General features: G+C 39.2%; 1 protein-coding gene across 1 annotated transcript in view; it reads left to right on the top strand.

The window, feature by feature from the left end:
* il12rb2 (interleukin 12 receptor, beta 2a) overlaps nt 1-22,031 on the top strand; it is a 71,701-nt gene extending 49,670 nt beyond the window's left edge. The window contains exons 9-16 of the mRNA XM_073063147.1: nt 3,208-3,421; nt 6,434-6,628; nt 7,703-7,804; nt 7,893-8,045; nt 10,386-10,526; nt 11,114-11,225; nt 12,374-12,473; nt 20,208-22,031. Coding sequence (XP_072919248.1) covers nt 3,208-3,421; nt 6,434-6,628; nt 7,703-7,804; nt 7,893-8,045; nt 10,386-10,526; nt 11,114-11,225; nt 12,374-12,473; nt 20,208-20,732 — 1,542 coding nt within the window. The 3' untranslated portion in view covers nt 20,733-22,031. The remainder of the gene's footprint in view (nt 1-3,207; nt 3,422-6,433; nt 6,629-7,702; nt 7,805-7,892; nt 8,046-10,385; nt 10,527-11,113; nt 11,226-12,373; nt 12,474-20,207) is intronic.
* The last annotated feature ends 3,846 nt before the right edge of the window (nt 22,032-25,877 follow it).

Raw genomic sequence — 25,877 nt, 5'->3', positions numbered from 1 at the left:
TTATTTCCTCAAAGAATTACAAAAAGATTTTTTCAGCTAACATGCGCATCTATAGTTGTATTAAGCTGTAAACTTCAATCCTATTTGTAGACTGTTACTGGGTTTTTATAATGTTGATCAATTGAATTACAGCAGTGGTTGAAAGTCCATTTCTGATATCCAATACTCCGCAAAGTATTTGCTGCTTGAGCCTTACAATCTTTATGTATGTAATTTTTCTAAATCCTCACAACTTGAATTCAGTTCGTTTTTTAGGTTATCTTCGGTAGCTTTCCATATCTCTTATTAGAGTTCAGTATTGTTCTTTTAAGGTAAAATAAATCCTACTATGGATAAAACAATCTTGTCAGCTGGGGATATTTGCCAATTAATTCTTCGCTCCATGTGCTTTTGAATTTTGAATTGGGCAAAAGGCCCATTAGATGATGCCAGAGAGAAGTGTAAGAACAGAGCTAAATTTAGAAAGAGAACAATTATAAAATAATATTTTTTTTATTTAATTGAGTTTGCTAAGTCCAAGTTTGAGCAGAATGAACGGTGAGCACAGGTATGAAAACCAACATTGCTTAAAGCTGGAAAGAATGAAAGAAATATTGTAATGGGAAAGTGGCATCCAAATACATGCTGTTTTCAAAACCCTTACGGTCTGGAGTGGTCTATTTAGAGTTGATTGTGCTGATTTGGATGCAGTCTAATGCCTATAGAAACAGTTTTATTTTAACCAGTAAATCAAGATCATGATTACATACTCAGAATCATTTTCTCATTCCACAACAGAAGGAGATGGTACAATGGCGTAGTAGTAGAACCACTGCCTCATGGCACCAAGACCTGGGTTCAGTCTGTCCATTGCGTACTGTCCATGTGGACTCTTAGAGCACCACAGCACAGAAACAGGCCCATCTAGTCCATATCAAACTATTATTCTGCCTAGTCACATCGACCTGCATCTGAACCTTAGCCCTCCATCTCCCCTCCCATCCATGTTCTTATCCTGAAGGTGGCCCGCAGGTTCTCCTTAAATATTTAATCTTTGACCCTTAACCTATGATCTCTAGTTCTAGTCTCCTGCTTTGACAGTCTTCCTCACCGTGCACTACATCCCCTAATCTTGGTGTCATCTGCAGATTTGCATAATTAATCTACTTTATCATCCAAATTGTTGATACAGATGACAGACAACAACGGATCCAGCACTGACCCCTGCAGCACACGACTGGTTACCAGGCTCCAAGAGAGGCACCCACTCTCTAGCTTCTCCCACTAAGCCAATTTTCAATCCATGGGAGGCCGTGCAAACCTGCTATCATGAACCACAAAACCAAATTATAATGGTACAAATTCAAACTGCTCAGTGCCAGTCTTAGTAGGTGTTATGCATTGCGTGGAGCTAGAGCAACAGTAGAGTGATATGATTAAACATTTTTACTGAGTCGTGTTGGTAATGGTACACGCTGGGTGGCGCATACCGTGGGAAGTTCCAAAAGAGACTGCCGCTCACACACACAAGGCCCAGTCAGTTCACTGCACAATTGGTTGGCTGCATGTGCACTCACCACGTTCTCACATTTGATCTGATACAGAAGAAGAGGTGCTTTCTATTTATAGACAGGAAGTTTTCATGTTTACATCGGCTTCAATGGTCAAATCTGCCCCCTGGTTTTGCATTAGCTTAGAGGATTCTCACGCCAGTGTGGTTAAGACAACAAATGAAATCTCCCTCAAAAATTGTGATGGATGCACTGGGTTAAAGCAGTTATAGAGTCACAGTGTGCTACAGGACTTTCAGCCCATCTAGTCCGTACCAACCTAATCTTCTGCCTAGTCCCATCTACCTGCACCTGAACCAAATCCCTCCAAGTCCTTCCCATCCATATACCTTCTGTATCTAAACTTCCTCAGATGATATAATTGACCCCATGACTATCATTTCCACTGGTAGCGCATTTGACCCACACCACTCTCTGAGTGAAAAGCTTCCCCTTAAATATTTCATCTTTTGCTCTAAACCTATAACTTCTAGTCTCACCAAACTTGAGGGGGGGGAGGCCTGCATGTGTTCACCCTCTCTGTACCCCTCATTATCTTGTACACCTCTATAAGATCACCCTCATTCACCTGCCCTCCAATGAATAAAGTCCTAACCTATTCACCCATTCCCTATCACTCACGTCCTTCAGTCCTGGCAATTTCCTTACTCTTTCAGCCTTATTGATATCCTTCCTGTAGGTAGGTAACTACAATCGCACACAATACTTAAAATTTGATCTAAACATTACCTTATACAGGGTGGCATGATGGTGTAGTGGTTAGCACAATGCTTTGTAGTACCAGTGACCAGGGTTCAATTCATGCCACTGTCTGTGAGGAGATTGTACGTTCTCTGCATGGCTGTGTGGGTTTCCTCCGGGTGCTCTGGTTTCCACCCACAGTCCAAAGACATACCAGTTGATAGGTTAATTGGTCATTGTAAATTGTCCCACGATTAGGCCAAGTTTAAACTGGGAGTTGCTAGGCAGCGTGGCTGTAAGGACTGGAAGGGCCTATTCCATGCTGTATCCCAATAAATAAATTAATTATACAACTTCAACATAATATCGCAAATCCGGTACTTAATGCCATGATTTACGGAAGCGTTTTGTGCTAAAAGCTCTCCGTATGACCCTGTCTACCTGTGATGCCGCTGGGATTATCTGTGTTCCCAGATCCCTTTATCTTTACGCTTAACTGAGCCCTACCATTCTCTGTGTAAGCATTATCCTGGTTTGTCCTCCCACACCTCACATCTGCCATTTTCCAGCGCATTTTCCCTGATGGTCAAGCTTTGACAGCTTGCCTCACTATCTACTAGCCACCCCCCACACAGCTGGTGGCTCAGAGTTTCAAGATCACTGGAAGTTCTGATGTAGATCAGACATGTCATGGTAACGAGTGGAAGTGAGTGAGAAAAGGCTTGGTACATAAGCCAAACCATTATTCCATTCTCCAGCATCTCCTGGTATCATGAACCAAGTATTAATGCATCCACCAATCGAAAGGAGAGATGAAAACACAACTATAAGCATGCATTGGCTTCAAAGTATCACTGACAAGATATTTTGGAGAGGGGAAAGCTGCATTTATTTAGGAGAGAAGTTATATTTATTGGAATCATTTGTTTTAATTGAAACCTCGAGGAAAATAACAAAAATATTTTTATTATCATAGCCTCTCAAGGTAATTGAAATCAGAGGAAGAGTCCGGGGTTATAATGTAACCCTAAGGGAAAGTACAAAGAATAACTCCACCATATGGACGAGGGAGACTAAAAACACATGGTATACCGTGGGCATTCCCAGCACAGGCTGCGTCATCACCGTGTCTGCCTACAACTCCAAGGGCAGCTCTCCACCATCTGAACTCCGCCTGTCATCTCTCAGAGGTAAAACACAATGTTTCTGTTTTCACAGTACTGGAAGATCTGGGGTTTCTCTTTAAGAGGTCTAGAAAAGCAGGAGAAACCTGTTTCCTCAGTTGCCTCCTATGCTTCTCCCTTCTGAGTCATCCACTTCTTCCTTGTGAGGGGATTGGCTCATCTTGGGTGAATGGTCTACAAATGTTAGCTTCCTCTGGCACCTTAATCCAATGGCCATCCTAATTCTCAGGAGCTGTGTTTCATATTTCCAACTGCCTTAGTTTACTGCACAGAAACAGATCATGCCTGTAGGATGAGATAGTTACCTTCAGTCTCTATCCCATCCCATTAGCTCATCAGTCTGTCATGCAAATAGCTTGTAACAGAATAAGGGTTCTCTGTAGTAATTCCCTGGGACCCACAATCATTAATATAGAAACCCAGCAAAGTAACATTGTAGATACAGGTTGAGCACCCTTATCCCAAAATCCAAACATTTTCAAATTCCTGAAATTTTTTGAGCACTGCTGACAAGATGCCGCAAATGGAAAATTCCACAAGGCATCAGGAAGGTTTCCAGGCGACGCACAGGTCTCTGCAAACCACAAATAGTTCTGAGAAGTGACCTCAGATATCCTGAGTGGGGTCCTGATGGAGCCAGTTTGTTTCCAGTGGCCATCGTGGCCGAGCCTTTGTGGATTAGTCACAGTGATTGCCATGTGTTTTGTGCTTGTTCTCTGCTCTGTGCTGTTAAGATGTTGTTGAAAATGTCACAGAGGCCTGCAGTTATCCCTATGGGTAATAGTGAAAAGAAAAAGGAGGAAGCATTTATGTTTATCTATAACACAGAAAGTCAAGTTGTTGAAAAGACTTGACAGCAGTTTAACTGTGAAGCATCTGACTGAATATGGTGTTGGAATGACCACCATCTACAACCTGAAGAAACAGAAGGACAAGCTGTTAAAGTTCTATGCTGAAAGTAATGAACGGAAGATAATGAAAAATTGACAAGTACTACATAATGCGAAAAATAAAGATCTTAATCATATATTGGGAAAGTGAATTCATCAATGCTGGAGTGAACCTATGCCACTGAACATATGCTGATCATGAAACAAGCAAAGATTTATCATGATGAACTGAAAATTTTAGGTAATTGTGAATTTTCAGCAGGGTGGTTCCAGAAATTTGAGAAAAGAGATGGCGTTAAACTTTTGAAGATTTATGGTAATAAAGTGTCTACTGATCACAAGACAGCAGAGAAATTCATTGATGTGTTTGGCAAGATGTTGCTGATGAAAATCTGACACCGTAACAAGTCTACAATGCTGATCATCGTTCTGGCACTATTGCCCAGGAAGACACTGACTATAGCGGATGAGAAAGTTCCTACGGGAAATAAGGATGACAAGGACAGAATAACTGTGCTGGGATGTGCTAATTCAACACTGTACAAATACAGCATACTGTAAACTTGTAATCATAACACAACATTATCAGTGGAGACTGAAAGCCTGCCGTTGTTTGTTGTTGTTCATTAGCTGATTCAGGTATTCATCTGAGCTGCTGTACTGTTTTTGTTACCCTGCACACATTATACTTTCATATATATGTGTGATGATCACCAGCATGACAAAGATTGATTACCAGTAGCACATAAATTCAGAGTCTGGAATGATAGCGATGCCAAACAGCGACTGACTGTTCACCCGTGAGGCTGAGGTAGTGATAGCTTACCTTTCTGATGGTTCAACGTACTCATTATTGTTTCATGCACAAAGTTATTAAAATATTATATAAAACTACCTTCAGGATATATGTACAGGCTGTACATGTAATGTAAATAGATCTCATGTTTAGGCTTGAGTCTCATCCCCAAGCTATCTCATTATATAAATGCAAAAATATTTCAAAATCTGAAAAATTCCTAAATACTTCTGGCCCCAAGTATTTTGGGTAAGGGGTGCTCACCCTGTCTTCGGGAGTGCAAGTTCTTCCTACAATTGTTTAGCAATGCCCAACCAAGGATTGTGGCCTTGAACTTTCTGCCATTTGTGAAAAGCTTTACACACACACATCTAATGCACAGAGCATCTAGAAGGCAGAAAGACAAAATTAAAGGCTGGCATATACTAAAAAAAAAAGCTACAATGGCCTTGTATAAGAAAATACTTCTGAACATAAGATCTACTTTTGGGGTTTTTTTCTTTCTCTTTTAGAAAATTTTAAAGAAAACACGCCAGGTGCGGTGAGGTTACAGAGATTTAACAGTTACTGAGAGATATAAATGGCACATGAATAGTTTAGGACGAAGGGTTTGAATTCTTTTTAAATCATAAAATGAGAGAACACATGCAAGAACAATTCATGAATCTAGCAGGGCATTATTCAGATGAAAGGGAGGCTAGTTGCTACTGAAAGTCACTACTGCATTCCATGTTTAGCCACTGTTGTAAAGGCAGGACTATTTTACCACTTAATGCATTATCTTACTTGTTAAATCACTTCAAGCAGCAAAATAAAATAAGTATACTATTTTCCATTTCCTCCCCGAGATAGTTAGTGATGCCCCTGTTATCATTACACCCAAGATCAGATAATTTGGTACCAATTGGAGGTAAATTGACAGCTTTACTCAATCAATAACTTCGAAAATCACAGTTGCATGGCATTTCCCCACAATGTGGAGCCAGTGATGATTTCTTTTTGGTACATGGGCCTAGATGAATATCATTGCCAGCATCTTCCACTAAGGCAACATTATAATTGAGCCTGACCCATTATATCTGTTTGTACATTCAGGAACCGGGGAACAAAGCCTGCCTTATTTCCGTTCTATGGCATTGAAATATTGCAGTTACATATGTTGAGGTAACCCACACAGTAACTTCCCAAGATTGTATTTTGAATTGGTGCAAACTTGTTTTGCATGGTACAGAAACTCACAGGGTAAATGTTTGATGCCATTTATAAATCTGCACTTGAGTTTAAAAAAAGCTAGTTACTCACTTATTATTTATTGATTTTTTTAATGGATAGATCTTCCTCCAGCAAGAAACATTTCCACTATGTATACCAAGAATAACTTGCTCTTAGTTGAGTGGATGGAACCAGTAAGAACACCAATGGCAGTCCAAGGATATGTGGTCGAGTGGACGGAAGTAAATGGCAAGCTCAATCAAAATATAAATTGGATTAAACTTCCTCCTCAGAACCATTCAGCAAGATTAACAGGTAAACTAGATTACCCTCTTTAAACAAACTGCATCATCATTATCATAAAACCTATCAGCCTGTTCGGCTTCTGGACCTGGCATAATGATGTGATCGTGTATTATTGGACCTGCAATAAATTCAGCACCACATTTTCATTTTGGGGGTTTCAGATTACCCTATATTGTAGGATAGATTTCCATTTGTAACATAATGAATCAGGGCAGAAGGGAAAACGGACACAGAGGTCTGCTATAACAGATTTCATGTGAGCATCCTTAATAAATCTGCATGAAAATAAGTTACTACTGTTCGCTCGGTCCTGTCTTCAGAATTGTGCTGGTACCAAAGAAAACGGGCCCTCGATGCAACTTTAATCTCTGGTCTGTTGCATTGCTATTTAATAGAATCTCAGCAAGACTTTTGGGAAAACTATTGCTTCTGTTGTTATAGTGCACAGATTGTTGAAGCGTGTGTTTTAGAAAAAACAACTAGAACCTGGGCTGATTATCCACTTATATTTTTAGAAAAAGCTAAAATTTGTAGGGTTTGGAAATCAGAAGTAAATGAAACATTTAGGAAGCAAGAAGATTTTGGGGGAAACTGAAAAGACTTGTTAAGTAGTGTTGTGAGAATGGGTGACTATAACAATTAAGGAGATGCAATATAAAAGTGCATGTATTAACTACTACAGCAATATTTGAACAGAAACAGTAGGGAGAATTAGGGACTGGAAGGGGAATTTGGGATTGTTGTGAAATGTCACAGGAATGGTGAGTAAAAGTACAGGTGTCAATTGTTCAGCTCTTGCAACCCTGTTCTGTTTGTCTGTTAAGAGTAACTTAGGTTCTGTAACATTTAGCATATATCTCAACATTTTGTGTGCTACCTTTGAAGTGTTCAGAGGTTCTGTCTCCACCTGTTTTGAGGAGAGTGCTCTTCTGTTTTGCACAGTTTCTGATACACACAACCGTTTTCGCCCTCCTTAAATCCTACCAGTCCCTAATTCACATTTCTGTATTTCCTACACCCCTGCTCAACGTTTGAACCACGGCGGAATACTTTCTAATAAGTATGTCTCTCACCGTGTTACAGAAAATATAAAACCCAAGACATGCTTTCAGATCTCCGTCTATGCAGTTTACAAAAATGGAACAGGAAAACCACTTTCAACTCGGAAGTACACAGCCCAAGAAGGTAATCAGACTCATGGTAATATTCAAACATTGGGTTCATTTAAAAAAAACAGATCATTTTAACCAAGGCATTATCTGTTTTTGTTTAGCATCTCCACAGTCAGGGCCTTCTGTCTTCACTAAATACGAGACTGCAGAAATCTTCTGGAATGATATTCCAAAGGACCAAACAGCGGGCTGCATTGATAGCTATACCATCTACATCAAGAAAGAAGATTCAGAGTTGCCTCCTGCAATTTATAGTAAGTATGACAGAAGAAAATAAATTCAGAATCACAGGAAATTGGCACAGGGCACAAGAACACACCCAGCTTCATTCCTGTCATTAGGTACTGTCTGTGTGGACCTGCCATTTTATCTGTGACTGCACATTTCCCATTGGTGCCTAAATTTAATTCCACATCCAAAAGACTCATGGGTTGATAAATTACATGGTTATTTTTAATTGCTCTTAGTGGGTAGATGAATGATTAGAATCTGGCTGGAATAAATTTGGCTTAGTGTAAATGATGACTCAGTAAGCATTTTCCCTGTGTCCCTATGATTCTGACACTTACTCTCTTAAGCCATCTCCAACATTCAGTAAATCTTGCCAAAATTTCTACATCAGTTCAGTATTTATGACCAACCCCTATAAATCCCTATAGCAGTCAGTAAATGGAAGGTCTTATAAAAATATAGAACCATTGGAAGTAGCAGCACTGGTGCACCTCAGGGGTGTGTGCCCTACTAAGTACACCATCAGGACCTGATCCCTCATGAGGGTACACCCTCTTGAAAGATGTTCTGATGTCAGCCTCTGAGACAGAGATCACAGGGTCACTAGGTGCTGCAGGGATTCATACGGGTGTCGTTTTATTTTCCCTTTCAAAGCGTGCATAAAATGTGTTGAGCTCACCTGGGAGTGAAGTATTATACAACCATTCATGCTGTTAGGCTTCGCCTTGTAGGAAGAAATCCTTGCAAACCCTTCCAGAGCTGATGTGCATCTGAGTCTGTCGTTGTGTTCAATCAGAATTGGTTTTTTTCTCTCTTAAAATAGCCTTCCCTAAGGTGTACTTGGACTTCTTGTATAGATCACGGTCTAAAATGCCACAGATCTAGCCTGCAGCAGACTATGAATTTCCTGGTTTTAAAATAGCTTATGGTTTGCGTATATCTGGTATGTTCTTGAAGACACACACTCAGCCACACAGGTCTCGATGTTGTTGATGTTGTGGCATATTCAATTGTAGTTGAAGATGAATCCCTGAGTATTGTGTAGTCCACTGACTCAAAGCAGTCCTTTCAACACTCCTCCACCTCCCTTGATCTTTGTGTTCCTCACCACTGGTGCTGAGGTCTTTAGTCTCTACGTGTACTCCAGGAGTAGAAGTACAGCCAGGAGACTGGACTTTCCAAAGTGTGGGTGTGGGATGGCACGGTAAGCATTCTTGATAGTGGTGTAACAGTGGTCAAGTGTGTTGGCTCCTCTGGTCCACAGGTGATAAGTTGTTGGTAGTTACTCAGAGACTTCTTTAAGTTGGCCTGGTTGGGATCATCCGCAATGATGGGGAAGGCATCAGGGTGTGTTTCATGAATGCTGATTATGGTGCTCAGCTCCTCCAGAGCCAGCCAGTGTTGAAATGTACACCGCTACTGGGATGATGGTGGAAAACTCCCTCAGCAGATAACATGGATGACATTTGACCGCTAGGTGTTCTAGGTCTGGTGAGCTGGATTGAAACAGAACTGCAATGTCTGTGCATCATAATGAGTTAATCGTGAAACATACCCCAGCTCCTCTACCTTTAAAAAAAAATCAGCAATCCTGTTTTTTTGGTGCATAGTGAAGCCTTTGGGATGTAGCGCTATGTCTGAAATGGCAGGGGTTAGCCATGTTTCTATGAAAGTCCCTGATGTCCTCTCTAGTACAGCAATCTTGCTCTGAAGTCTTTGATTTTATTTTCCAGAGGCTGTACATTCACCAGCAGGATAGTAGGGGGTCTGAGGCCTTTGTGTTTCAATCATACCTGCACGCTTCCATTTTCTTAAAGGGGAATTACACTTGTGACCTGAGTCTGCTGTCCAGGGTCCACTGATCTTCAGGATCAAGAAACATTTTTTTTGAAATGTCTTAAAGCAATGTTGCTTACTAAAGTACCCATAGCTGTGAGTATGGATTTCAGCTGTAGTATTCCTAAATGGGAATATTTTATGATTCCCATTGGAACTGCATGCAAAATGTTGCCACTTATCAGTGCCATCTTAGGAAAGGATAGGATGGCTTTAGAAAGATATGGGCCAAACATGGGCAAACAGAAATAGATTATATGTGTGTCAGGTTTGCCTGATAGGCCTGTTTGTCTTGTGCGACTTGCTGTGGTTGGAATAGGGAGGTTAAGGGTTACATTCATTGTACCTAGTCAAGAAATAAATAGCTAAGAGCCCAGTCCCACTTCGACACATTAACACGAGAAGCAGTAGTGAGATAGGAGGAAGAATGATTACTGGGATGAAAAAGTGACACAGATGCCCAAAATGCAACAAACCACTCCATTTGGGGAAATAACAATGTTTTCTTTTTTGTGGATTTTGTATAGAGGGCATTGATCCAACCAGCAGAAGTTACACAATACCAGACCTGAAACCAGGAGCACGATATATTGTATGGATGACAGCCATAACTAAAACTGGAGAAGGAAAGAGTGGAATGCCTCACAAATTTTACTTGCATTACAAAAGTAAGTATACCAGAACTCTGAATATCACAGCTAAACACACTGTCATAGATCTTTAGCTGGAGTCAAAGCTGCCACTTTCAACAGTATACACCCACCCTTACAGTATATACATTAGAGCATAGCAGAGCACAAGACAAAATGATTTATACCCTATCAAATAATTTGACCTATATATGAAGAATTCTTTGCCACAAGCAGCTGCGGAGCTAAGTCTTTATATATATTTAAGGCAGAGGTTGATAAGATTCTTGATTTATCAGGGCATGAAGGGGTCGAGGAGGAGTTAGGAGATTGGGACTGACAGGGAAATGGATCAGCCATGATGAAATGGCAGAGCAGACTCAATGGGCCAAATGGCCTAATTCTGCTCCTATATCTTACGGCCTAACATCAAAGAACAGTCATGTCTCAACATCACTTATCACTTGTGTAAAGTCAGAGTGGGGATAGAAGGCAGAGAAATAATTAATTGGTCACAGAACAGAATTTCAGCATTATTTGGTACTTGAGAGATAAATCAGAAAGGTCACATTTCGGCAGTCTGCTGATCAGCTGATTCAAACTGTTGAAATGTTCTTGTTCTCCAGGTACAGACCTGCACCCCAACAGCAAGTCCATCATCATGGTTGTCGTTGCAGTAACATTCTCAGTCGCAATAGTTGTTTCTGGGTTTTGTTTATGGCAGTCGGTGAGAAGCAGGTAATATTTACCAAAATAACTTATAGTAACATTTAGCTTTTTTTTTTTAAAATAGAGTTAGTGCTCCAAATTTCTCAAAATTAGCATGTATTGTTTTTGTTTAATGTGTAGTCTAAACTTGCAGCTGCCAAGACTTTTAAATAATTGTGATCCACATTTGGTGCTTTCAACCGCCAGGTTTAATCAGGAATTCCTTTTTAAATTGTGTCTTGGCTGAATTTTGACATCTAGTGGAAAATAATTTTACACAATCAAAGTGACTGTGAGCAGCAGTTTCCAAGGTCTGCAATTGATGCAAAGTGGTGGGGGGGGGGGGAGAAATGAGATGGGGTAAGCTACTTCCCAGGCTAACTCAATTGCTTGTGCCCTTCAGATTCATTTACATCACCACTTTATGTGAGGTAATGTAGTCACTCTCAGACCTGGGAGGGTCAAACCCTCTGAACATCAATGCAGACTTGTCCATAAGTGTGGAAATAAAGTTCTGCAAAATTAACAGTCAGGCACAAGCAGAGTTCAGTTCTGAAACCACCCAATGGAGTTTACTGCCTTAGAAGAACAGATATGGTGTGACACTGTGCCTTTGCCTCAAGCATTTCAGTCTTGCATCCACCAGAATGATTGAGAGAACAGCAGATAAAATTAACTCATTCATTGCACAATATAGTTCGAATGATTTGCTGAGGTCATACCTTACTTAGCTCAATCACCATAAAATAGGTCCATCTAAATTCATTTTCCCAATTACTTCAAAAGCATAAAATCAGATCTCTGCTGTTAGTCTTTTTAAGTTTGTCTGATGTTGTCAAATGGGAAGCAAAGAAATGGTGCCAAAATTGGTTTGAAAATGTCATTTTGATGGTCTGCTTCTTCACCATAAATCTATTATTCTGCTTTAGGCCCATTAAATTTGAGTAACTTTCCCAGTTTCCTGTTCTAGGTCAGTCAACATTATGAGAAAGACCCATTCCCAGCATGAAACGTGGTCTTCTCTGATGGTCACCACAGAAGTCCCAAAAAATAATTTGGCAAATGCTTGTCTAGATTGTTCTCATCATGGAAGATTTATAGGATATGCAATTACATAATCAGTCCTCAAGCTAAGTTGCATGAAGTGCTCTTCTCATTTGTATTTTGTTTTGATGTAGGGCTTTGTCTATTTTATCAAAACTTACATCTCAACTGTATGTTAAAAAGATTCCTGATCCAGCTAATTGTACATGGGCAAAGGAATACACTGCAATCAAGGTAAGATGTTTAAATTTATATTCTATGTTTTAAAAATACATTCTGCATGGGTTGGGAAAATATTGGTATTTGCATCTTATTTGGAGAATTCTTCCCAATATCTGCCAATCAATGCAAATAGCATTGCTTTCAACAAACCTTAGCAGCTCTAGTGCAGGCCACTAGATGGCGCAGTATGCAAGCACTATTTCCCGCTTCAGATCAAGAAACAAGGTAATGATAACCCTAAATATACACAAAACAGCCAATCATACCACATGGAAACAGGCACTTTGATTGAATTGGCCTATTCCAACCAAGATGCCCATCTAATCTAGGACAATTCACGTACCTGTCCACTTATCTTTTGCGTGTTGTGAATGAACCTGCCTCAGCCACTCCCTCTGGTACCTCATTTCCATACACACACAATCCTTTACTAGATGCTGCCCTTTGGGTTCCTATTAAATTTCCCTCCCCTTAAAACTCTATTTACCCTCTTGTTCTTGATTCCCCAATGCTAGGAAACATACTGTATGTTTCATCATACCTGTGCTTTTATATTCAGTATTCCTTATTCTCCTACATGCCAAGTAATAAAGTCCTAGTTGACTTGACCTCTCTCTATAACTCAGTCCTTCGAATCTTGCCAACATTCTTGTAAACTTTTTATGCACTCCTTCTAGCCTAATAGCATTTTTCCTTTGCATGGCAACCAAATCTGAACACAATGTGTCCTCACCATTATCTTGTATAGTAACTCCAATATACAGTAACATCCACTTTCCATAACCTAATGTCCTGACTGAAGGCCAGGATGCCAAAAGCCTTCTTCACCAACCTATCTACTTGTGATGCCACCTATAGAGAACAATGTACAGGTTGAGCACCCCATATCTGAAATGCACGGGGCCAACAGAGTTTTGAATGTTTTTGCATTTTGGAATATTTATATATTGTCTAAACACAGAATCAATTTACATTACATATACAGCCTATACATATACTCTCCAGGTAGTTTTATTTAATATGTTTAATTATTTTGTGCATGAAACAATATGTATATTGACCCATCAGTAAGGTAAGCTATCCTATCACTACCTCAGCCATGCAGATGGACAGTCAATGGCTGTTTGGCTTTGCCAATTCTCTGAATTTACATGCTACCGGAAAGCAGTCTGTCTTACACTTGTTCAACACACATAACAATTATTATAACCCAATAATATAATGAATATGTGCCAGTTAATAAAAGCAGCACAACAGCATCAGAATACCTGAATCAGCTGTTGAACACCAACAAACAACGGCAGGCTTTCGGTCTCCACTTATGATGCTGTGTTTTGTTTAAAGTATTGCGGTACAGTGTATTTGTATTTTACTTTTTTTTTAGGTTTTATGTAAGGTATTAGATCAAAAGATTGAATTTAATCACAGGTAAGTGTAACAAAAATCGAGAAAAAGCCCTCATTTTATTTTTAAACTCAGTAATGACACTGGTCATGTTATACTCAAACGTTGGATTTTAGGTGGAGATGAAATTCAGATTTCATGCAAAAATAATGTTTTGTAATTACCAAAAAAAAGAAAAATTTTGCAAAAGTTGATAAATGCAGCACCAAACATTGTGAGGAAGAACATCAGAAGGTGTTGAGGGACATGAGAGTGGATACTCTCGGGATGAAACACTGTGTTGGATGACTTTCGTTTGAATGCTTCTTCCAGTGTCCTGTGCCTCATTAATGATTTGTGTTGCAGCAATCTTTCTTTAATTTTTATAAGCTGACATAATTTCTTGTTCTGTAATGAATGCATGCTGCCATCACACATTTTCTCCATGTACCTATGGGCACCTTTTCTACTGTGTTAACAGTATCATTTTCATCTTCACATGAGCACATCGATTCAGAACCATTTCAGCTATTTCACCATCGGTCATTGAATGAAAAACTGGAGATTCATTATCAATGTTAAGAACTTCTTGGACATCCACTTTCTGCAGCTTATTGACAGACTCTGATGGTATCCCTGTAAGGAGTTCTGACATTGTCTTTATCTCACTTGGCATACATAATCCTTCAAATGCACTTTGTACATATTGTCACTGAATGTAGTTGTAATCCAGCAGTTGTGCCAGGCATAAATTTGTCTTTAGTTAGTGTTCCATGCATATACAGCATCCTTCAGGCTAAACTCCACACTCACCTCTGCACACTGCTGCAAGCATGCTGTTCTTCCTACTTGACATTGAAAACCACAAATGCTTCCTCAGGTGTGACTGCAGGACTTTGACATTTTCAACAACACGTTAACAGCACAGAGCAGAGAATAAGCACAAAACACATGGTAATCACTGAGAGTAATACACAAAGGCCTAGCTATGATGACCACTGTAAACAAACTGGCACTGGCACCAACTGGGCCCCATTCCAGGCATGTGAGGTCACTTTTCAGAATTGTCTGTAGTTCATGGAGACCTGCACATTGCCAGGAAACCTTCCCAGCGCCTTGTGGAATTTTCCATTTGTGGCGTCCTGTCAGCGCTCAAAAAAATTTCAGAGTTTGGAGGTTTTTGAATTTTGGATTTTCAGATAAGGTGTGCTCAACTGTATTTGTATTCCTAGATCCCCTCTATTCTCCAACACTCAGAGTTCTATGGAAAGTACACTGTGAAAGTCCTGTCAGGATTTGTCTTCTTAATGTAACCTTACATTTATCTGAATTAAACTCCATTTGCCATCCCATGATCCACTTACTCAGTTGATCAAGATCCTGCTGTAATTCTTGATAACCATCTCTTGTAGTGTCATCTGCCAGCTTATTAACCATGCCTTGTACATTTTCATCCAAATTGTTGATACAAATGATACACAGCAAAGGCCTAGCAGCAACCTCAGACACATCACTTGACATGGGACTCCAGTCCAAAGGACAACCTTCCTGCCATCAAACCAATTGTGTATCCAATTAGCCAGCTCTCCCTGGATCCCATGTGATCATACTTTCCATTGCAGGTGACCATGTGGAATCTTAAAAGTCTTACTGAAGTCCATGTACACCAATGGTTCCCAAACATTTTTGGGTTTACTGCCTCTTTGGCTCCCAGACCACATCCCCAGTGACCCCACCCTTTCCAGCCATTACAAAAAAAAGATAAAGGCCTTTAATTTACAATGCACAGTGAAAGAAAATGAGAACTGAAAATTCAAAGCAGTGACAAATAATTGCAAACATTATTCAAATTTAAAGCCACAAAATTATTTCTTTAGTTACAGTTAAAACAACTCTTGTCAACAATTTTAGAGTGTACACTATTCACTACTTCATTGCTTTTTCACCTTTCAATGAGGTGGATGGACTTGGTGTAGTAACATTAGTCTGAATGTCATTTGGGAGTCTCAGATCCCCACATTCAGTACTTTGCAGTCTGCTTCATTGCTTTGAAAGTGCACAGAAACCATGCTGCACTAAATACAATGTTGGAAAGGCAATAAGGAACACCTTGACTTTTATCAACAGTGTAAGATAGAATTCAAAGATATTTTTCTGTAACCAAAGTTCTTGATACGATTTTTTTTTTGAATCTGTGCTTCAGTTCAAAGTCATTTTGTAGAGAGATCAGTTCTTCCACCCAATCAGGAACTTGGATCAAGTGAAGATCCTGAAATCTCTCTGACGTGCTCACCTAGGTGGGCACAGTATATTTGAAAATCAGCATCTGGAATTCCTTCTTTCTCTTCCAAGTCAGAGGCTTGGAAATTGGAAAGATCAAAATGCCCAATGTTGCACTTAATAGGGTTAACTTGGACAGAAATGTGGAGACAGCTGATTTGACTCAATGACTCACATCACTTCCTTGCAATTGAGAACTTTGCAAATAATTCTGAAAAATAAGCAATTTCATGCCTAATATTCTTGAGTTGATTACTCAAGTCTTCAAAGAATTTTATCAGTTTCAAGCATATAAAAACATCTCAGGCAGTTCCCAAAAGAAACAGCGAGCATTCAAACTTTCATCATTCTCAACACTGTCAAAGTAGTCGAGAATTGAGAACATGGGACTTTATTTACCTATGTAATAACAGTATTTAATTATTTGCATTGGATCACTTAGATATTTTGTGACAAGATGTTGTCTGTGAGTTACACATTGAATGGCAATTATGTTAGATATAGCTTTTTCAATAAGTAATAACTCCATGGTGACATCCTGTCATTGATGATGCACAGTCTGTTGCACAAGCAAGAATGTTGATGAGCAGAATGTCCTTTTTGAAAAATTGCTCAACAATCTGAAATATTAACTCCCCCTTTGTATCTGTTTCTAGTCCCCTTGCAAATAACATCTCTTGAACAATGCTCTTCAGCTTTTATGAAATGAACATAACCAAGGAGGAAAAATTAGTTGCCTGGCAAAGCTATTACTCAGAATTTCATCTATTTGTCTTTAAAACAGTCATCGCTGAGTGTAATCCCTTTAATTATTTGGTCTGGTGGCTTATGTAAAACTGTACTGAAAACATCCCTTACTGCTGGCAGGATCAGTTCTTCTCCCAGTGTATAGGGGCTTTCCAAATTTAGCAATTAAATATTGTATGAAGCACATAAACCATCACTGTTCTTGCAAACTACTGGCAACAATGTTTTAAAGTGTTTCCTATTTCTGAAATTTTTCATGAAGTGACTGAAAATAAGCTAAGTTCTTGTTTACTTTATCAGAAAGTATTTTCAAACTTTCAAGAAGTCTGGCTGGTTTTATTGCCTCATTTGAAAAATAATGTTTCACACAACAGATGGCTGCTGTTGGTGTGGGTACAATTCCCTATTTCAGATACTCCACACTGTACAGTCTGCACTTCTTTTTTTGTTAGGTCTCCTTTTGCCATTTTCATTATGAATTAAACAACATCATGAGAAACATCCTATAACATGCTACTTACTGGCAGAATTAGAGTGACCATTCTGCCTATTTTCTTCTGAGGGTCTCCTTGAATACTGGCCCTTCACTTGGTGACCTGAAAGCGTATTGTCGACCATTGGTGCATTTATCTTTAGGTTTGAGCATTTGTCGACCTTTTTGCTAATTAACTAACTTCCCCCGAGGTGCTCTGCAGGGATCTGTTCTGGGACCCCTCCACTTTGTGATTTTTATAAATGATATGAGGAAGTAGAGGACTGTGTTAGTAAGTTTGCTGATGACACAAAAGTTGGGGGTGTTGTGGGTAGTCTGAAGGGTTGTCAGAGGTTACAGCACGACATTGATAGGATGCAGAACTGGGCTGAGAAGTGGCAGATGGAGTTCAACCCAGATAAGTGTGAAGTGGTCCATTTCGGCAGGTCGATTTTGAAGACAGAATATTAATGGCAAGATTCTTGGTAGTGTGGGGGATCAGCAAGATCTTAGGGGCCACGTCCATAGGACACTCAAAGCAGCTGCGCAGGTTGACTGTTGTTAAGAAGGTGTGTGGTGTGATGTACTTCATCAACTGTGGGATTGAATTCAAGACCCATGAGGTAATGTTAAAGCTAAATAAGACCATGGTTAGACCCCACTTGGAGTACTATGCTCAGTTCTGGTCACCTCACTACAGGAAGGATGTGGATACTATAGAGAGAGTTAAGAGGAGATTTACAAGGATGTTGCCTGGATTGGAGAGCATGTCTTATGAATAGGTTGAGTGAACGTAGCCTTTTCTCCTTGGAGCAAGGGAGGATGAGAGGTGAGCTGATAGAGGTGTATAAGATGATGAAGGCATTGGTCCTTTGGATAGCCAGAGACCTTTTCCCAGGGCTGAAATGGATAACATGAGGGGTATAGTTTTAAGGTGCTTGGAAGTAGGTACAGAAGGGATGTCGGGGTGAGTTTTTCCCACAGAAAGCAATGTGTGCATGGAATGCACAGCCAGCGACGGTGGTGGAGACGGATACAACAGGGTCTTTTAAGAGAATCCTTGATAGGCACATGGAATGTAGAAAAATAGAGGGCTATGCCATAGGGAAATTCTAGGCAGTTTCTGGAGCAGGTTACATGGTGGCACAATATTGTGGGCCGAAGAGCCTGTAATGTGCTGTATATTTCTATGCTCTATATCCTAATAGAGCATAGTTTCACTTATCAGAATCGGGCAGATTTAGCCAAAACCGATTTGTAGAGGGGAAAAAAATTCGGCATGTACACGCATGAGCACACACCTGCCCGCGCAAGGCTTCACGGTCATGGTAGTCTTTCTCGGGGTAAACACAAGACAAAGGGTCTCGGCCCGAAATGTCGACAGTGCTTCTCCTTATAGATGCTGCCTGGCCTGCTGTGTTCCACCAACATTTGTGTGTGCTGTTTGAATTTCCAGCATCTGCAGATTTCCTCGTGTTTACAAGATTAAAGCGGGCGCCTTTTCTCGTAAAAGCGAAAATTCTCTTCGGATTTCTTTCAGTTAGCGAAAACCGGTACTAATGTAGGTCTTTCGTGAAAGCAAGGTGGCGTAAAGCGAACTCTCATTAAGCGGGGGTCTGTGGTTCTTAAGCCCAACCGTTCATTAAGTTATATCATCATAGGTCAGGCAAAATCATCTCTGCCTGAGGAAACGTGGGACAACGGTATTTCGATTATGTCATGGGCTAGAGAAATGCCACCAAGATAGAGCAGATTCTGAACTTTACCCCATGAATACCATACTGTAATAATTCACAGGAACTGTGTCACTGCATGATTAGAGTATGGGAATCATACAAGCCAACTGTATACAGTAGTAAAAGGTAATATCTGGAAATAACAGGTTTGTCACTCCAGATTTCTTATGCTATGCCAAATACATGTTGCATTGCTTTTGAACAACTATAATGCACGGCAAAGTTTGATGGATTACATGATCATTCATGAGGCACTGCAGATCAAATTCTTAAGAAATTCATCTTAAGCCTCCAATCCCTCAGCTGCCCCCTTCCTTCCAAGCACCCTCTCTCACCACACCCTTTTTCTTTATTGCCCCCTTAAAAACTCCCAGTGCCCCGGGGGGGGGGGGGGGGGTTGAGAAATATCACCCACTATGGGGATCACTGAAACTGCTGTTTATCTCCATTGCCCTGCGCTCATTAACCTATCCCAATCAACGAGGCACTAATTAGTCAAATTGTGGACTGGATCTGTCCCTTTATATATAAAATAGCTTACTTAAAACAAATATAACCAAAGCTCACTGGTCCCAAACTACTGCACTTAGCCACACACTCGACTACTGCAGGACAGTGTGTGCACCTAGAAGTCCTGGAATTTCTGAGGTGGTGCCACTGTCACTTCAACTTCACCCATCAATGGGAATTCTCTTCCAACAGCAGACTTGCTTCATTCCATTTTCCAGCAGTTCTGCTGTGAAGTCTATATACTTAACCTGGCACAAATCCAGGTAAAGCCATACATTTCAATGCAGATGACCACTTAAGAGGCACAGTATTTATTGGATTTAATTTTAAATATGCATTTAGCTTTGTTGTTTTTGAATGTTTATTAATGCCTGGTTCAGCACGGAAACAGATTACCCAATTGTCAAAGCAACTTTGTGGAATTCCTTTTAAGTCAACCCAATTAATAAACTCTGAACATAGGCCTTATGAATAGAAGTCTTACTGCAACAATAAGGTGTTACCAAGTCCACATCTAGAACACTGAACAATTCTGGTGCAGTTAATATATTAGTTTTAAATAAACAAAACATATTTGCAAGTTTCATAATTCTTAAATCTGCTTTTTATTTGGTACAGGGCAATATGGATTTAACTTGTCCTTACTTCCAAGCTGACACAACTTCAGTTTATGAAGATCCCGAGACTCTACAAGTGGAGGAAACGTCATCTGTCCAGGAACTCTGCAATGGTATGGAGGCTGTTAATCAAGATCAGAGCAGCCAGCTGTCTACATTCCATATTCAGCCCATGGCTAGTCAGCCACAACAGAGTGAGGATTTGAGCCAAGATCTTTCACCAGGGAACAGTCAAGTGGATATTCTGGATTACAAATGCCAACTCCCTTGTTCATATATCGAAAAGTTGTCCTCTGGGGAAATTAACCAACTAACAGATTCAATAAATTCTGCAAGAGACCAAAGCATTGGATACATACCTTCCAACTTTATACATATTACAGACAACACTACAGAGACAAGTCAAGATTTTGTTAACAGCTTTTCATTCATGCCTCTTCCATCCCTATCCAGAATGGAACTCACTTACGAAGGGAAATTAACATTAGATGTGGTGAGAATTGACTGTAGTTCAATTGTAGAATAATTTTCTTAATCCATACAGCTAGTATTTTGAGAGCACTCCAGCCTATTATCAGGTTAAGTATTACAGCTCACCATTTGGGCACATCTTGTTTGTTTCTTGTTTCCTGCTAAATAAATTACCTATGCCTTAGCCTGGATTGAGGATTACTGACAACCATAGGTGGAACCAAGTGAATAGCAGTGTCTCCTATCAGTTATATGTATTGTGAGAAAGCTGGACATTTTTACTTTGGATAAACTGTACAACTACTATGCTGATAAATGGAAACATTTACAGGTTACTTTTTCCTCCATGGCATAGCTTACTCTTGTGCCACAAGATAGATTTTGTCAATACCATTAACAGCAGAACCAGAACTTAAACCTTAATATTGTCTTGTCTAAGAATTAGCATACAGATTGGTGTCTGATGAAGGTGTAAGTACCATTAGTATCAGCTCTCTGTATCTGGACTGATTAAGTGATTCTAGGTCGCAGGCCAGGTCCAGCCCTTTGAAGGGGCACTTTATATAATCATTAAATCCATTGGTGATACTGTGCTATACAAACTGGGAAGGTGCTATATTTGATACCCAGATGATAGTAAGAGTATCCAAGGAGCATGACGTTGCTAATAATGTGATTGACATTTAAGTTTAGAGTCAGTTTTGATTCTCCTGCAAATAAATAGCATCAGCAATATCATGGCTAAAAAACAATGGCCATTCAGGTGAAATATTGAGAATGTGTGGTATTATCAATTATCTAAAAAGGCAAGAAAAATATACAATTAAGTGCCCATTTTATAGCACTCTGAAGCCAAATGTCATATTTTGGAAATAAATCATAACTGGCTTAAAGCTGCTGGGTTGTATTACTGGAAACACTTACCATCTTAATTCAAGTCCTAACCACTCACACAAGCTTAACTTTTTGTTTGTTTGGAAGTCAGGATTGCAGCTGACACCCAATCTATATTGAAAAAATTCAGTGCTGATGTGGGACTTGAAATGAATCTTCTGATTTGCAATGTTAAATTAGCTGGGGCCAACTAAAAAAAGAATTTAATTTTATCCAGTAAGATTATTTCAAGCTAGATAGCAGCAGAAGTGGTATGATTTTTAACTTGCAACTGAAGGCTTTACGACTGCATGGGGAAAAACACGAACTGAACAAATGAACAGTCTTGAAGCAGGCTGCTGTGTGGTTATTGCATTACATTTGTTTTAAATGAGATAGAAACGTGATGAAATTATGGATACATTTCCAAGGATTTAAGAATTCAAACTGAAGCAACTTTTAAGTATGCAAATTAGTTGGCGTTCACGGATTGTAAACCAACAGATTAGAAGTTGTAACACACACAAAATGCTGGTGGAACACAGCAGGCCAGGCAGCATCTATAGGAGAAGCACTGTCGATGTTTCGGGCCGAGACCCTTCATCAGGACACTTCTTACATCCTTCATATACATGAAGTAAAAATTTTTACGTTGCCTGTCTAAATGCAAATTATAGTAATTTATAATAAATAAGTTATACAAAATTAAAAGTTTTATTAGACATGAAAAGGGCTTAAAGTACATTGTCCATGACAGGAGACCAGAAGAGATACTGCCTAAGGTGGTGGTGACAGATGGCATCTGCTTAATAAAATGGTATAAGAGGCATTAAAAAGATTATTGAGAAGACAATGTCAGAAATTGCCAGGTCCTCAAGACAGAAAATCGTGGTGTTACTCCACTTCAGTTCAATGGAGCATTGTAGGAGCCAAAGATTCAAAGGCTGATTGGATGTGTGAATTTAAAGCAGCAGGGATCTTGAAAGTTAGTTTTGTTAGGTCTGAAGTCAGTCTCCACTGTCTCCATCATATTTCACTTCTATTCTAATTTGCTTTTTTGTCTCCCAGATCAGCCAAAATCTCAGAATTGCTAAACCAGTCACATGCTCTCAATCCATCGGCATAAAATACTGAAAATTAAACCCAATCACATGACAAATTTAAACTGATGTTACTCTTTACCTTAAAAATACAATCTGCTCATTTTGCCCCTCTGCCTGCCATCATCCAAAATTTAGGCTATAATTCTTCCAAATAAACACTAATGCTACAAATGCATATTGACTGGTCAGTGCATATAGATTTCAATAAATCTCAACGTTTAACATTAATGCATGATATATTTTATAACTAATACTATTTGCAAGGGCTTGCATTTATATCCTCTTAGATTTCCATTGCATCCATGTTTGTCTACTATCCCTTGAGAAAATCTTCAAAATTGGTGTCTTAGAAAGTACTGTCCAAGAAAAAGTCAAACTTTATTTCACTGGAAATGTCAATGATACAGTTCAATTAAATCACAAACGCACTCCATTTATATCCCTTTTGCTGTCATTATTTGCCACAACTTTTCATTAATTTATTTAATGACCGTTAGTGACCAACAATTGAAAGTATTTTCAAACTAAGGAAGCAATACACAACTGTCACTACACATAATGGAACTAAGATTCAGAAAAGCAATTTCAAAACTAAAGATCAACTTGTGACCTGTTAACAGTGTTTGATTTATTTTATTGCTGATTGAAGTGTCAGAGATGTCAGTCCACCAAAACTAAGTATCATAGGCTTCACATTCCTTCACACTGCTCTTGCAATTCAGCTTTCGAGCCACAAGGCACAGTAACCCCAAGTCAGTTTTAATTGGTACAGTGTATTATTGGTCATGTTTAATAACAATGTTTTTAATACAAAGACATTTTTAGATGCCTCCATTTCTTTCCCTTTTCCTTCACCTACCTCACCTTGTTGCATTCTTCCAGGACTGAAACCACCTGCAATTGAGATTCAAGTCCAAATCTTGCCTTTTCTCCTCCTTCCTGCCAGAGGCTACATTCTTCACTGAAATTCCAACAATATGTTATCACTAAAAACTGGTTTATTTTTAATAATTTACCAACATTTGCATTTATTATTTAGGATACACGTCCAATTATGGTACTTGATAATAATCATGAAAATTAATTTGGCAATTTGTGGGCAAGCAGCAGAAAGCACCACACGTTAGTTTATTGCAAAAGCCCAATTTGTTCATTATTGTCATTAAGGGACCAATCAGGTACATTGGGTGGAAGTCATGCCAAGATTCCACAATTCCAGGAGGAACTAGTCATGCCCACTTGATCTTACCTACATGAAACCCCTATTTCCCTTTCCATGTTGATTGTTTATATCCTAGACAAGGGATGTGTTGTAAATACAGGACTGCTAGCATAAACATTCCAAAATATTTATATTTACCTCAGTAACTCAATTGTTTCTAGGAATTTCCAACATTAGTCAGTCCATCATTCTGACTTTTAGAATTACGAAGGGACACTAAGAGATATCCATTTGTTAGTTCATTCTGCAATATATGCAATAAAAATTTGTAAAACAATTTGCTTATTTATGCTGAAATTTAGTTACTTGATCCAACAATTGGTAATGTAATTGGTCTTCATAGTTATGATATTCAAGTAACCAAATACATCAAACCCTTAAATCAGCTTTCCTTAGCAAGGATTGCTTTTCAGTAAGCTTTTCATTGTGTTACTGTGGAGAATATACACATCTTAAGTACAATCGCCATGCTTTTCTTCACGGTATAAACAAAGCAGCTTTAAAGTATAAAGCTGGAACAAAAAGTAACAAATACATTGCATGCACTGACATAATCCAACATATCTAAAACAGATATCTGCACAGGTGCTTTGCAACCACTTCCTAATTAAAATCTGGGAGAAAGACTGAAATGGCAAAAAACAGTAGATGGAGGCTTAAAATGGAGATAAACAAGGTCATCCACCCCTGGACCCAATATACATAACATTGCATAATGTGAAATTGGGAACTGAGCATTTATTGAACTCTACATATAGATTATTCACCAATTTTAGAGGGTATGTACAAATGTCCTATATAAAAGGCCAATATTAAAATAGACAAACAAAAACAAGTAGACTGCAATTATACAAAAGCTCCAGTTAAACCTTCTTGGCTACTTCTTGGCTCCATTCCATTGGAAAATATACTAGCTGGTGAAAATTAAGGATTACTAAAGTCAGACAAATAAGCCAACAGAAAATGCCAAGCAACACACACACAAAATGCTGGAGAAACTCAGCAGCCAAACAGCATCTATGGAAAAGAGTACAGTCAGCATTCAAGGTCAAACCCCTTCCTGCCCAAAACATCGACTGTACTCATTTCCATAGATGCTGCCTGGCCTGCTCAGTTCCTCCAGTATTTTGTGTGTTTCTCAGTTTTCCAGCATCTGCAGATTTTCTCATTTGAAAAAATGCCAATCAGCCAAGATCTAAAAAGCAGGTTTACCAACTAGGAATGGTAGACAGGAGAACATGAAAATAGTTTGTGCAGCTTTACCTCTAATGCATGATTGAAAACTTATAGCTAATTCTAGTAGCAGTTTTATTTTTATACACAGATGTGATTATTCCAGGTTCCCACCAGCAACTCAGATGTATTGTAAAATCAAAGAATAGCATATTATACTATTTTTTAAAAAACAAGATAGTCATGGTTTTGTTGAAAATATAAACATCCTGAGGACAACTCCACTGGGACAGAAGCCAGGCAGACAATGTGTGGTGGAGTTGGAACCAAGAAAGCATTGGAGGTTTTATACAATGATATGCAATAAATATATCCATATATAACCTTGTTTCCAATTTTCCAAACACCAAGTATTTAAAATTTGAGACACAGCAACAGAGTAATGACAGTGGGAGGTTAAGCCAGATGATACAAGACAAAGAATCAGGCTACTATCGCGTAAAATCAGGAAGTGGTGATGCCCACCAGTAGATGGGTTGAGGTAGTTTTCATAAAATGGGCAATGTTTGCAAAGAAACATACGGTCAGACAATAAGGTTGGGAACTTTGGTTCACCCAGAGATGGTACCCAGTTAGAGAAACATAATGGTTCAAATATAGTCATCTTCTAGATGTTTTAGCATTAGTCTCACATTTAGCTGTAGGAAGTTAAGCGCAATTTAATTTTGAACCACCTATCAATAGTAGGTTTAAGGTGGTACAAAGCTGGAGGATGGCACATTTAACAAGTGTTGTTGCTTAGTAGAAAGAGTAGCCAAAATTCTACTGT

Source organism: Hemitrygon akajei, chromosome 12 (assembly GCF_048418815.1).
Source record: "Hemitrygon akajei chromosome 12, sHemAka1.3, whole genome shotgun sequence".
Taxonomy (NCBI): Eukaryota; Metazoa; Chordata; class Chondrichthyes; order Myliobatiformes; family Dasyatidae; genus Hemitrygon; species Hemitrygon akajei.
Note: the sequence above shows the minus strand (reverse complement) of the source record. Positions and strands in the feature narration are given on the sequence as shown.